This window comes from Oenanthe melanoleuca, chromosome 9, assembly GCF_029582105.1.
Source record: "Oenanthe melanoleuca isolate GR-GAL-2019-014 chromosome 9, OMel1.0, whole genome shotgun sequence".
Lineage (NCBI taxonomy): Eukaryota > Metazoa > Chordata > Aves > Passeriformes > Muscicapidae > Oenanthe > Oenanthe melanoleuca.
The window spans coordinates 3,717,066-3,728,455 of record NC_079343.1 but is presented as its reverse complement, the minus strand read 5'-3'; the positions used below and the strand labels follow the sequence as shown (position 1 = coordinate 3,728,455).

At 58.6% G+C, this 11,390-nt stretch overlaps 2 protein-coding genes across 2 annotated transcripts; one reads left to right on the top strand and one right to left on the bottom strand.

The window, feature by feature from the left end:
* Positions 1-1,492: 1,492 nt before the first annotated feature.
* Positions 1,493-5,556, top strand: MAB21L4 (mab-21 like 4). The gene is made up of 5 exons (XM_056498790.1): positions 1,493-1,973; positions 3,055-3,277; positions 4,078-4,231; positions 4,933-5,289; positions 5,464-5,556. The coding sequence occupies exons 1-5, from the start codon at positions 1,496-1,498 to the stop codon at positions 5,554-5,556; spliced, it is 1,305 nt and encodes a 434-aa protein (XP_056354765.1). The 5' UTR covers positions 1,493-1,495.
* A 74-nt stretch (positions 5,557-5,630) lies between these two features.
* AGXT (alanine--glyoxylate aminotransferase) lies at positions 5,631-10,305 on the bottom strand. Its single transcript, XM_056498789.1, has 11 exons — positions 9,948-10,305; positions 9,631-9,823; positions 9,246-9,310; positions 9,073-9,173; positions 8,794-8,864; positions 8,392-8,476; positions 8,018-8,113; positions 7,709-7,778; positions 7,495-7,590; positions 7,177-7,305; positions 5,631-6,210 (listed from the first exon to the last, which is right to left on the bottom strand). Exons 1-11 carry the CDS (start codon positions 10,185-10,187, stop codon positions 6,103-6,105), a joined length of 1,254 nt encoding a protein of 417 aa, XP_056354764.1. The 5' UTR covers positions 10,188-10,305; the 3' UTR covers positions 5,631-6,102.
* Positions 10,306-11,390: the final 1,085 nt, after the last annotated feature.

The following is an 11,390-nucleotide window of genomic DNA, read 5'->3' as shown; positions in this document are numbered from 1 at the left end:
CCTTTTTTTCAGGCCTTTATTAAAGTTCAGTTTTCAGGGTTGTGCACACCACCACTGTTCCCATGGGACAACACATGGAAGGAGAAAACCAGCTTTGCCAAATGACAGAGCTCAGGCTTCCCTCCTTGTGAGAATCCCTAGAAAAAGCCTTGCTGGCTCTTGGTCTAGGGGTGTCATGCTGACTGAGTACTGTTGAAATTATGGTGATAAGGCAAAAAGGCTCTGGTTGGTGATTCCATCTTCTCCATGTTTTCCCCATTTTTTAGTCTTAGATGCTATACTGGCTCATTTTTTCGGGGTTTTTATCACTGAGTGGTAGCCCATGAGCACCTTCTGTCGTGTGCCATTTTGAAGGGGGCAGTGGAGCTGTGTGTGGATGTGAGAGTGGGTACTGGGACGGGGTAAGGGACACACAGCTAGGAGTATTGACAATTTACAAAGACATAAAACGTTAACAACAAAGAGTCAACACAAACACTCAACAATTATGGTCGACTGGGTGGACACACATCAACACAAACAACTGTGGAAACACATCATCAACTGTAGTCAACTGGGTGGACACCTTGTAGAGTAAAACTTTTTTGGAGCCTGATGGAGCCTGTTGTGCTGATGGGGTTGCACCAGGCCTGCAGGGCTGCTCTGGGCAAGGCAGGCTCAGGGTCCTGCAGCCCTTCACAGCCCCGCTCCATGGGTGCTGCACAGGTTTGTCAGGAAAATTCATCCACAAACACCAGAGGTTTATGTCCAAAAAGGAGACAGAGGAGTCCTTTTTGCTTTATTCCAATAAAGGGAGAGGCCATGGGGCATTCCCCTGGGATCTCTCAAAGTTTTGGAGGACGCAGCCTCCTTTGTATCCTAATTTCCCGGCTGCTTTTCCCTTTCTCTTTCCCTGTGGACTGAGGTACTTGAAAGGCACAGACTTCCCTGAACACCTGATACCTGAGATTCCCCTCTAATGTATAACCCTCCCTTTTAATTTTTAATTCTTATACAATTTATAGTTTTTCCCTGTTGCTTCTTTAATCTTCCGATATCCAATTTCATATATAAGCAAACCTACACTTTCTTTGCAAAAGCAAATCTCTTTTCCCATTCATCAGTGGAATCCTTCCCATAGTTTCTTTTATCTCTGAGTGCTAACCTTATCTACCAGCAGACCCACAGCTTGTTTGTAAAGACAAATGTGACATTCCCCTCATTCTGGAGCAGCCGGGCAGGAGCACAGCGGGTCCCTTCACCTGGGCTGGCTGTGAGAGGTGCCAGGGGGTGTGGGAGAGCACAGCCTTGCCCTGGCACGACCCAGAGCCGGATGAGGGGTGCAGTGTGACTCAAGCCCCCGCCCTGGGTTTGCCCTGTACCTGTCCCTGGGAGCCACCCAGCCCTGCTGCTTGCCAGCACGCAGCTCTGCTTCCCTCCGCCCGCCCCAGCCCTGCCCTCCCTGCCCACGCACCGTGGCTGCCGTGGGAGCAGCGCAAGGAGAGGCAGGGCTGCCATGGAAGCCAGCACTTCCCTCTGGCACAGCTACCTGGGGGTGATCGTGTCCCGCGAGAGGCAGCGGATGGAGCACTTCCAGCGGGCCGAGGACATCCTGCTCACCCTGCTGGAGAGCGTCCATGCCAGGGAGCCCCGCTTCCTCGTGGACTATGCCAGGAACCTGGAGGCCTTGGAGTTCACCCTGTGTGCCTCTGAGGACGCTGTCACTCTGGAGATACCCCTGCGTGTCGACGGCGCTGCCCTGCGTGTGCTGGCGTGCCAGAGCAGGGACGGCCCAGCCAGGCATCCTTCGGAGCTGGACACCTGCTATCTGGAAGTGTGCTCTGCAGGGACTGGTTTGGAGGACTGGACTGGCGTTGTGGATGTGCGTGGAGGTGGTGTGGTGTGCCTGCTTCCAGGCAAAATTCTCCAGCACCTGAAAGAGCTCCTTGTTTCAGCCATCGTGCGCTGCCGACGCCTCTTCCTGCTTCAGCCAGGTGCGTACACTGGCAGGGTGCTTCCCAGCCAGGAGCTGCCTCCAGTGCCTGCCCAGCTTCCCAGCCTGGCACTGATCCCTGTGCAAACATGCTGGGACACATGCTCCTGGGCATGTGGCCCACCCAAAACCTGCAGGAGCAGGTCAGCCAGCACCTCGCTGTGTGCCAGGGTGGGCTTTGCCCCCAGCTATGGAAGGGGAGATGCAAACCATTCCCTGCCATCCCAGGGCACCAGGGTCATCCTCAGGCATCTTCACCTGGGACTGATGACACCCCTCTTGGTGGGTGCAGGGTCCACCCAGCCCTGCTGTGAGTCCCCAGGTAGGGTTTGCTCAAGGACTTGGTGTGCTTGGTTTACCCTAACCACATTCTCCCCTCCACATCTTGGCCTCCAAGTGCCCCCTGCTCCCTGGGGGAGGCTGTTTGGAGGGTGAGCTGGGAGTGCATCAGAGCTGGACCAGGACTCTGGGGCATGGCTCTGACCCTGTGAACACATGGGCACCAGCTGGCAGCAGTGTCTTTGGAAAAGACATGGTGGGAGGGGACCCTGGGAAGTGCCCATAGCAGTTCCACAAGCTTCTTAATGCATTTTTATCTCTCTGTGTGCTTCTTGAAGTAAAGCTCAACCAGGTGAAAGGGTGATGAGAGAGGACCAGTGGGTCTCCAAGTCTCTTAACCCAGTCCCAGCAAGTCCACCATCCCCTCCTTCCTCCGTGGCCAAGCCAGTGACCCTCATCTTCCTCCACCCCCACAAAGCAATGAACCTTTCCTGATCCATTTTCCTTGGACTGCATTGCTTTTCTTGGCGCTGCTCAGCCACCCAGAAGCACAGCTCGGTTTGAGTGCTGGAGACTTCCTGCTGTGCCTGACCTCGAGCCCTGCAACACTTCTTCCTGTAAAACCACCCCAGCATGGCTGGGAGAGGGATTTTAACCAGGGAACTGCAACCAGAGTGCAGCCCTGGGAAGGGCTGAGTGGAGTGGGGTGGGACATGGCCACGGGTGCTGCAGCACACACCTGGTTCAGCTTGTGGGACCGGCTGTGCTGACTTCCTCACTGCTGCCAAACCCTCTGCATCTAGGTGACATCAGTGCTGAAAATCTGCAGGAAGACGCCATGGAGCTCTCCCTGCTGATCCGTGGCAGCTGGAAGACCATTCGCTTTGACGTTGTTCCTGTGGTGAGGAGGCAGCAGGAGCCGCTCCAGCTCCGGAGGCGGCAGAGCTGCAGGGGCTTCCCTGAAGGCAGCCTCAGGAAGGCCACAGAAGAGGCTCACTTCGTCCCTGCCTCTCCCCACTGCTGGAGGTGAGAGCTCAGCTGCATGCACAGCAGGGTGATCCTGCGCCAGGGATCCCCCCTGGCTGGCAGCACTGCTGGGTGTAGGCAAAAAGAGGTTGGGAAGGGGTGGGGACATGTCAGCAGTCACCCCCTTATGATGCCCAAACTCTCTTCCCTTTGTTGGAGGAAAAAACCTCAGCCAAGTTTCAGACAGCTCAGGGGAAGAGGGGGAATGCAGGTGGAGGAGCCCCCTGGAATGATTCACTGGAGCTGCACCCTGACTGTGCAGAGGGGGGCAGCTCTCAGATCCCTGCTTGGGCTTCAGAGACAAGCCCAGGCACCTGGCAGCAGCAGGGTGATGAGGTGCCTCCCAAGGTGGGCTGCAGGACAAAACGGGGCTGGACTGGTGCATCTTGCCTGCCAGCACAACTCCCCAGCCCCATGGAGGGGCTGAGCAGCCAGCTGGACCAGTCCCTATTTATTTTGGGAACAAGGTGGTCCAGCTTGATGTTTGACCCTTTGTTGTGGACCAACCCAGCCTCCCCTCTCCACTACACATAGGGGAGCACAACCCCACTTTTTCCCACTCTTGATCCTCCTGGGAAGGCAGCAGCTGCTCAGCAGTGTTCCCATCCCACTCCACACCTCTGAGGTTCTGCTCTGCCAGAGGCAAGCACAGGAGGTAGATCCAAGATGCTGCACTGACTGGGACCACATGTGTGCCATGGAGGGATCCCCCTGCACCCCAAGTCACTGCAGGCATGCTCTCCCCATCTTGGGAGGATGCTTCATCTCCCCTCCCACCAGGCCCCTCTCTCTTCCTGCAGATCCTCCACTCACCTTCCCATCCTGAAGCTGCTGCGAGGAGTGGACAGCCTGAAGGGGCCCCGCCTGGACAGCCTGCGCCTGCTGGAGCAGCTCCGTGACCAGGACTGGGGAGGGCAGGGGGGGAAAGGCACTCTCACCTTCAACCACCTGAAGGTAGGTGGGTTCTGCTGGTTGGGACTGGGGCTCTGGGCTAGCAGAGCCAAGGCTGCTCCCCTGCATGAGAATCCAGCAACAACAGCAAGTGCCTGCAGTGCTTTGGGACGTGCTAAGGATGTGTGCTGCTGCCAGCCATGCTTAGAGGGCTTTGATCCTTCTCTCTTGGATTGAACCAGCAACCTCTAGCTGGAGACACTTGGTGTGTTCAGGGCATCACCCCCTGGCCCAGGCTGCCTGAGTCTGTGGGATGGCATCCCATAGGGATGTGCCTGTACAGGGCTGAGGGTGGCGTTTCTGCTGAGAAAAAACCTCCTTTCCCCACCCAGCACTCTGGTGCCATGCTGGGGACAGCTGGTGGCACATTCCAGGTGTGCCCTGCCTTTTAATAGCTCTCCAAGCCAAGGGTCAAGAAGGATGCAAGGATGTTTTCTGCTTACAGAAAACTGCTGCTTGGCTCCAGCTCTGAGTAACCCAAATCCTGTGTGCTTTGCTTTGTGTTGCATTCTTTGATATTTTGGTGGTTGTGGAGGTTTTATTTTTGAAGAAAAAGGAACAGATGTAGCCTTCAGAAAAGTATCATCTGCTCCAGCCCCCCTGGATTCAGCCCCACGAGTGGTTGTATGGTGACCTGCAGGGTGTGAAAGGATAGTCCTCCTGGCCTTGTGGCTGATCCTGTGTTCTTCTCTCCCTCCTCACAGATGGTGTTGCTGTGGAGCACAGAGCTCTTCCCCTCCCCAGAGGACTGGCAGGACCTGGAGGGCTCTGTCTACAGGCTCTTGGTGATCCTTCTCCGCTGCCTGGCCACCCAGCACCTGCCCCACTTCCTGAACCCAGAGCAAAACCTCTTCCAAGGAGCGGGCCCAGACCTTGCCTCCCTCTACCATAAAGTCGAGAGCTTTGCCTGGGACCCCCAACGCTTCCTCCGCTTCCATTTCGGCCTCCACGGGTTCAGTGGCAGCTGGCAGGCAGACTCTGAGACCCGAGCCCTCCTGCAGCTCCCCACCAAGGGTGCATCCTACTGGGACACAGCCTACTTTGACATGCTGCTCAGCCAGGTAACCCCAGCCCTTCAGCTGAAGGCAGCACCAGCAGCCACCCGGGCTAGGAAGCTTGGGATGCACTGCAGTTGGCCTCTGGCATGCTGTGGAGGCTGTGGGAGGCTGGCAGTGCTGGGGCTTGGAGCTCAAGCAGAGTGGGACCCTCTCCCCTCACTTCCCACCTGCCTTTAGTTTCAGGTGTACCGGATCCAGGACAGTGCACGCCTCTCAGCAGTGTCCCAGCTCCTCTCCGAGATCCGTCGAGAAATCCCTCAGCAGAGCTGAGTGGGACCCTGCTGCTGCCCCACTGGGGTGTCTCAAAACCCTGGGGGTGCAAGGAGAGCTACAGGGCCAGGGAGCAGCGTGCTCCTGTGTCATTTTATTGAGGAAAGGTGGTGTGGGGGAGAGAGCACATCTGCTGCAGCTGGGGGCTCACACAGCCTTTTGGTGCAGGATCTGGATGGGGATGGCTGGCATTCTGCACTACAGCTGTGTTTGTTGGTGATGGGAGGGGAAGGGACCGATGGTCAGATGCTGCATCCAGCCCTCTGTCAGCTTGCTGAGGGTCACCCTGCCCTGGGGCCAGGGCAAGGGAAGGAGCTGAGGGGCCAGGCCATGGGAGAAGTGGTTTTGAGCCATGTCTCACAGCTGCTGAGCACAGCCCTCTCCTCCTTGCCCCCTGTTATCCCAGCTTCTTCCCACTGTGCCTTGGCTTGCCGGGTGTTGCCGTGGCTGCTGCCAGCATCCCAGGGAGGCAGTGGAGCTCCTCTGCAGCCAAGAATTCGAGGCAGTGCCAGGCCACCTCCCCCAGCCTCCCCCCACCCGGGGAGCTCACAGCCTGCTGCGGTGGCAGCGCTTCAGGGCATCTTGCAGGGCTCCAAGCACTCGGTCCACGTTGCCACTGGTTGAGTTGCAGCCCATGAGGCCGATGCGCAGGACCTGGGAGGAGAGGGGTGAGTGTCTGTGCCTCAGCAGCCCCAGTGTGGAGTGGGGGACACACACAGCCAGCTGTGAGCACGCAGCTCCCTCGCTCGTACTTAACACATCGTTCCCTATAAAGAGGTGCAACCCCGCTAATTACGTGCGTGGTTATTCAATTAGCTGGTGATTGTGTGTGGTTGTGCTGCTATGTGTTGCTCTGGGCGATGGGACACAGCCAGAAAGTGGCAGTGAGTACAGGGTTTGGTGCCCAGCAGCCATAGAGTGGCAGTGAATATGGGGTTTGGTGCCCAGAACCCATAGAGTGGCAGTGAATACAGGGTTTGGTGCCCAGAACCCATAGAGTGGCAGTGAATATGGGGTTTGGTGCCCTGAATCCATAGAGTGGCAGTGAATATGGGGTTGGTGCCCACAACCCATAGAGTGGCAGTGAATATGGGGTTTGGTGCCCAGAACCCAGAGAGTGGCAGTGAATACAGGGTTTGGTGCCCAGAACCCATAGAGTGGCAGTGAATATGGGGTTTGGTGCCCAGAACCCACAGAGTGGCAGTGAATATGGGGTTAGTGCCCACAACCCACAGAGTGGCAGTGAATATGGGGTTAGTGCCCAGAACCCACAGAGTGTCAGTGAATATGGGGTTTGGTGCCCAGAACCCATAGAGTGGCAGTGAATATGGGGTTTGGTGCCCAGAACCCAGAGAGTGGCAGTGAATATGGGGTTTGGTGCCCAGCAGCCATAGAGTGGCAGTGAATATGGGGTTAGTGCCCAGAACCCACAGAGTGTCAGTGAATATGGGGTTTGGTGCCCAGAACCCATAGAGTGGCAGTGAATATGGGGTTTGGTGCCCAGAACCCAGAGAGTGGCAGTGAATATGGGGTTTGGTGCCCAGAACCCATAGAGTGGCAGTGAATACAGGGTTTGGTGCCCATCCAAGGGCAGCAGCAGGAGGGAAGGACTCTGCCCACCTTGCCCACCGTGGGGCCCAGCCCCCCAGCAATCTCCATGCCGTGGTTGTCCATCAGAAAGGCTGTGATGTCCTTCCAGTTGTAGCCCTCGGGCACCCTGACAGTGGTGATGGTGGGAAGCCTGGCCTTCTGAGGAGCAGAGAGACTGGTCTCAGTCCCACGGCCCCTGGTGACCCCAGCACACTGCCAGGACAGAGCATCACTGAGGGGGGAGTTTTTTCTCTGGCATCACAAGCTGCCCAGGCACATCTCCAGCTGCACAGGGCTGTGTCCCCATGCTGCCCCTACTCTCTGGTGGTGGGTTTGCCCTGCACCCACCTCCTCCTCAACAAAGAGCTGCAGCCCCATGTCCAGCAGCCCCTGGCACAGCTGGGTGCAGTTGGCCCGGTGTCGCTCCCACGAGCTCTCCAGACCCTGTGGGCAGAGAGGACAGAGAAGGTCTCTGCTGCTGACAGGCATCTCCTGGTACCTACAGCTCCTCCAAGCCCCAGGGGCACTGCTAGAGCTGCCCTGCCTGTCTGGAGCCACTCACCACTTCTGCCAGCACGGCCAAGCCTTCCCGCAGGCTGAAGAAGCTGTTGATGGGTGCAGTGTGGTGGTACCTGCAAAACCCAAGGGGCACCCAGAGGGGTTCAGCTTCGCCCCAGGGGTGCAGCACAGCAGCCCCTTGCTCAAAGTCGGGGAAACTGAGGCACAGCATCCTGCCTCCTCATCACCCAGGGCAGAGTTGTGACCAGAAGCCAGGGTGGTGAGAGGCAGGGGCTGAGCCCTGCAGGGCAGGCAGAGCCTGAGCCGGGACAAAGGCTGGGTGGGGAGGGGTTTCAAGGCTCTCTGCCCTCACCTCCGCGGCTCCCCGTCACAGCCCCAGTAGTTTGCCAACCAGCCCATGTCCAGGTAGAAGGATGGCGGCTTCGTCTTCCTCCTCAGCAGCTTCTCCCTGGAGAAACAGAGCTCTGGAGAGAGGTGGGAGCTTGACCCCACCAGCTCCAAGGTGGGATCAGCCCTGTGGGAGGCAGGACTCTCCCACAGCGAGAGTAGAGATTGGCTCCAGCTCCCAGTCACTGCCCAGGGATGGGATGGGCTCTACCCCCACAGCACTGCCGCTGGGCATACTCTCCACAGAGCGCACCCAAAGCAGATGGCTGGCGAAGGAGAGAGGCCGTGGCCTCCCCCAGCCCCACACCTTCCACCCTGGTGAGACTGGGCTGCTCTTACCTGGCTCGCTCGCTGAAGGAGATGGGGGCACTGCCGGGGGGTGCGTTGAGGACTTTCTGGGACCCCGAGTACAGGACATCGATCTCTGCCCAAGAGGGAAGACAACTCCTCAGGAGTCAGAGGCTCCCAGCAGGAAAATGCTGAGCCCTCGACCTAGCTGCAAGTGGTGGGTGGGAAGCACCAGGATGGCACACACGGCAGGTCCTCCTTGTGTTCAGGCTGCTTTGGGAGGGCCCCTGGCACTGCTGATGGTCCCCAAGGAGCATCCTGCATCTCTGGCTGCAGCTGGACCAGTTTCCAGTGCTGCTAGCCAGAATGCAGGCGGAGGGCTGATCCCACTGCTCTCTCTCCCTGTCCCAGGCATGAGCCCCTTTGTGCCCTGGTTGCCCATGTGGCTCTTACCTTGCTGGTCCATGAAGATGGGGGCTCCCCCAAGCGATGCCACGGCATCCACAAGCAGCAGGCAGCCATGCCTGTGGGAGGACAGAGCTCAGCCTGGTGTTCTGCCACCTCTTCTTGCCACATCTCTGCCTGCAGCCCTGGCATCCTGGTCCCCAGAGGGGTTGCACGTCTCACTGCACCAATTGCTTCCAGTACAACAGAGCCAGAGAAAAGCCCAGCACATTTAAATCCCAAATTCCCAGTGGTGACCCTGGGGTGCCCTCAGTCCCATGCACTGACCGGTGGCACAGCTTGCCCAGCCCCTCCAGTGGCTGCAGCACCCCCGTGGAGGACTCGCCGTGGGTGATGAAGAGCACCAAAGGTTTGTGCTGCAGCAGGCCCTGCACGACACAGAGGGACGGTGACCACACTGCAGGTCAGCCTGTGCCCTCTGCACAGTGGCCAGCACTCACCTGCTCAATGTCCTGTGGAGTGAAGTACATGCCTGGGGGCTTCAGCAGCTCATAGACATTGGCTCCTGGAAGGAATTTGGGCAGAAGGAGGTGAGGTTTGGGCCTGCTTCCCACTGGGAAGTCACCTGCTCCATGGAGCAGTTGGTCATGCATGAACCAGGAGCAGAGCCACCTGCCAGGGTCTGGCCTCCTGCAGATTTGCCCATTGGAAAAGCCATAAAGCACCATAAATGGAGTGGCATCATTCTTGGAAAAACCTGGAGTGCTCTCCAACAGAGCGCTCTTTGCTTTTGTAAGCTGTGTCACTGAGCACTGCCAGGACTGGGACAGCAGCCTGAGGCATCCTGCCTTCAACCCCAGTCCCCTCAGCCCTGCCACTCCATACCCAGCCTCCTGGCAATGTCGGCGGCACGTTGTCCCCAGATGCCGTTGATGGCCACCAGCACGGTGTCACCTTGCTCGAGCAGGTTGAAGAGAGCAGCCTCCATGGCACAGTGGCCACTGCCACTGATGGCCAGAGTCAGCCTGTTGCGTGTCTGGAAGGCGTACTGGATCCCTGCCTTGATCTCATCCATCACCTGTGGCAGCAGGACACTGGCCAGCGCTGCTACTGCCCCTCTTGCCCCAGCAGAGCTGTTCCAGCCCCTCCTGGGGGTGCGAAAGAGGAGGGGAGGGAAGGAAAGCTGGGCTGGGGCAGCTCACCTGCAGCACCTCGGGGTGCATGTGGCCCAGGAGCTGCCTCCCTCCTGCAGCCTGGATGCGAGGGGGCACATTGCTGGGCCCTGGCCCCAGCAGCAGCCTGTCCGGCACGGCCAGCGGCCGCAGCAGCTCCTCCGGCGGGGCAACACGCAGCAGCCTGCTGGCCATGGCTCGATGGGCTGTCCCCAGCAGCTGAGCCCGCAGAAAAGGAGCAGTGGAGGCTGCCTGAGCAGCTGCCAGCATTGCAGCTCAGCGTGTCCTGTGCCAGCAGTGTCCAGTGTCCCCATGGACCTTGACCAAAATTCAGTGCTCCCCCCTACCAGTCTGGACTCTACCCCTGGTGGCCTGCTCTGTCTGGTTAATGTGTCACCAGTGCTATCCCTGCTGCCTTGGGCCCCTCATTTTGGGGGATGCCCCCTCGCTAGTGCTCATCACTCTCCAAGTATGGCAGCCTCTGGGACTTGCCAGTCCCCAGGCAGTCCCCACAACACCAGATCTAATGTTTCCCAACAGTATTCCTGCTCTGGACACTTAGATTCTGTGCCAAGATGGTTGTGCTGAGGCTGGTCTGGTACAGCTGCCATGGTTGCAGCTCCTCTAGCAGCAAATGTTCCTGTTGAGCAGGGCTCCCTGACCAGGGACCTGTGTCACAGAGGGACATGTGGCTGGGTGACAGCCTCGAGTGGACTGATGTGCACCAGGGCTGACTGAGACATGGACACAGTCCCTGCCACAGGAGCTGTGCTCTGCAGGTTCAGCATGGCAGTGTATCCTGGGGATGCCACGTGGGTTCAGTATTCTCTTACCTGCTATGTGTACCCACAGCGCACTGCATCGGGCACATTCTCTGCCATCCATGCCCTGAAATGCAAACAAGCTGCCCGCTGTCAGCCTTAGCAGATCCATCAGTGGGTCCCTGCCCAGAGCAGCCCCTCAGTGAGCAAAGCTTTGGCTGGGGGTGACAGCACAGGGGTGAGAATTCCCACCCGGCAGAACAGGCACCAGTGGCTGCTGCTGAAGACGTGGGACAGAGACGTGGGGCTGGCAGCAGTGGCAGGTTGAGAGCACATCTGCCCAACAGCTGGGTGGTTGTCTTTGAGAGGAGCTGGGGGCAAGTGAGTTTCCTCCCTTATGGCTGATGGAAGCCACAGTGAGCCTGGGGACTGCTGCCCAGCCATCATCCCACCAAAGTGACGGCAACACATCGGATGAAGGACATCTCCCGGTTCCCTGTCCTCCAGGGAGATTTGGGGCACGGCTGGGGCGGGGAGGGGACGCGTGGCCTCGGGGCTGCCGTGGGGCGAGGATGGCCGTGCTGGTGGAAACAGCTGGCAGCGAAGGAATAATCCGCTTTCTGCGCTGGCCCTAAATTCCGGGCGCAGATGGGCAGGAGCTGCCGTGCCCCGGGCGGCGGGCGGGGGCTCGGCGGACGGAGGAGCGAAGTGA

Excerpts from the sequence above, each read along its gene's own strand:
- MAB21L4 (XM_056498790.1), top strand. The coding sequence starts at position 1,496 with ATGGAAGCCAGCACTTCCCTCTGGCACAGCTACCTGGGGGTGATCGTG. Across the intron at positions 4,232-4,932 it reads TCACCTTCAACCACCTGAAG|ATGGTGTTGCTGTGGAGCAC; the intron begins GTAGGTGGGTTC and ends CCCTCCTCACAG. Across the intron at positions 5,290-5,463 it reads TTGACATGCTGCTCAGCCAG|TTTCAGGTGTACCGGATCCA; the intron begins GTAACCCCAGCC and ends ACCTGCCTTTAG.
- AGXT (XM_056498789.1), bottom strand. The coding sequence starts at position 10,187 with ATGCTGGCAGCTGCTCAGGCAGCCTCCACTGCTCCTTTTCTGCGGGCT. Across the intron at positions 9,174-9,245 it reads CTCCACAGGACATTGAGCAG|GGCCTGCTGCAGCACAAACC; the intron begins GTGAGTGCTGGC and ends TGTGTCGTGCAG. Across the intron at positions 8,865-9,072 it reads CTGGGCAAGCTGTGCCACCG|GCATGGCTGCCTGCTGCTTG; the intron begins GTCAGTGCATGG and ends GTCCTCCCACAG.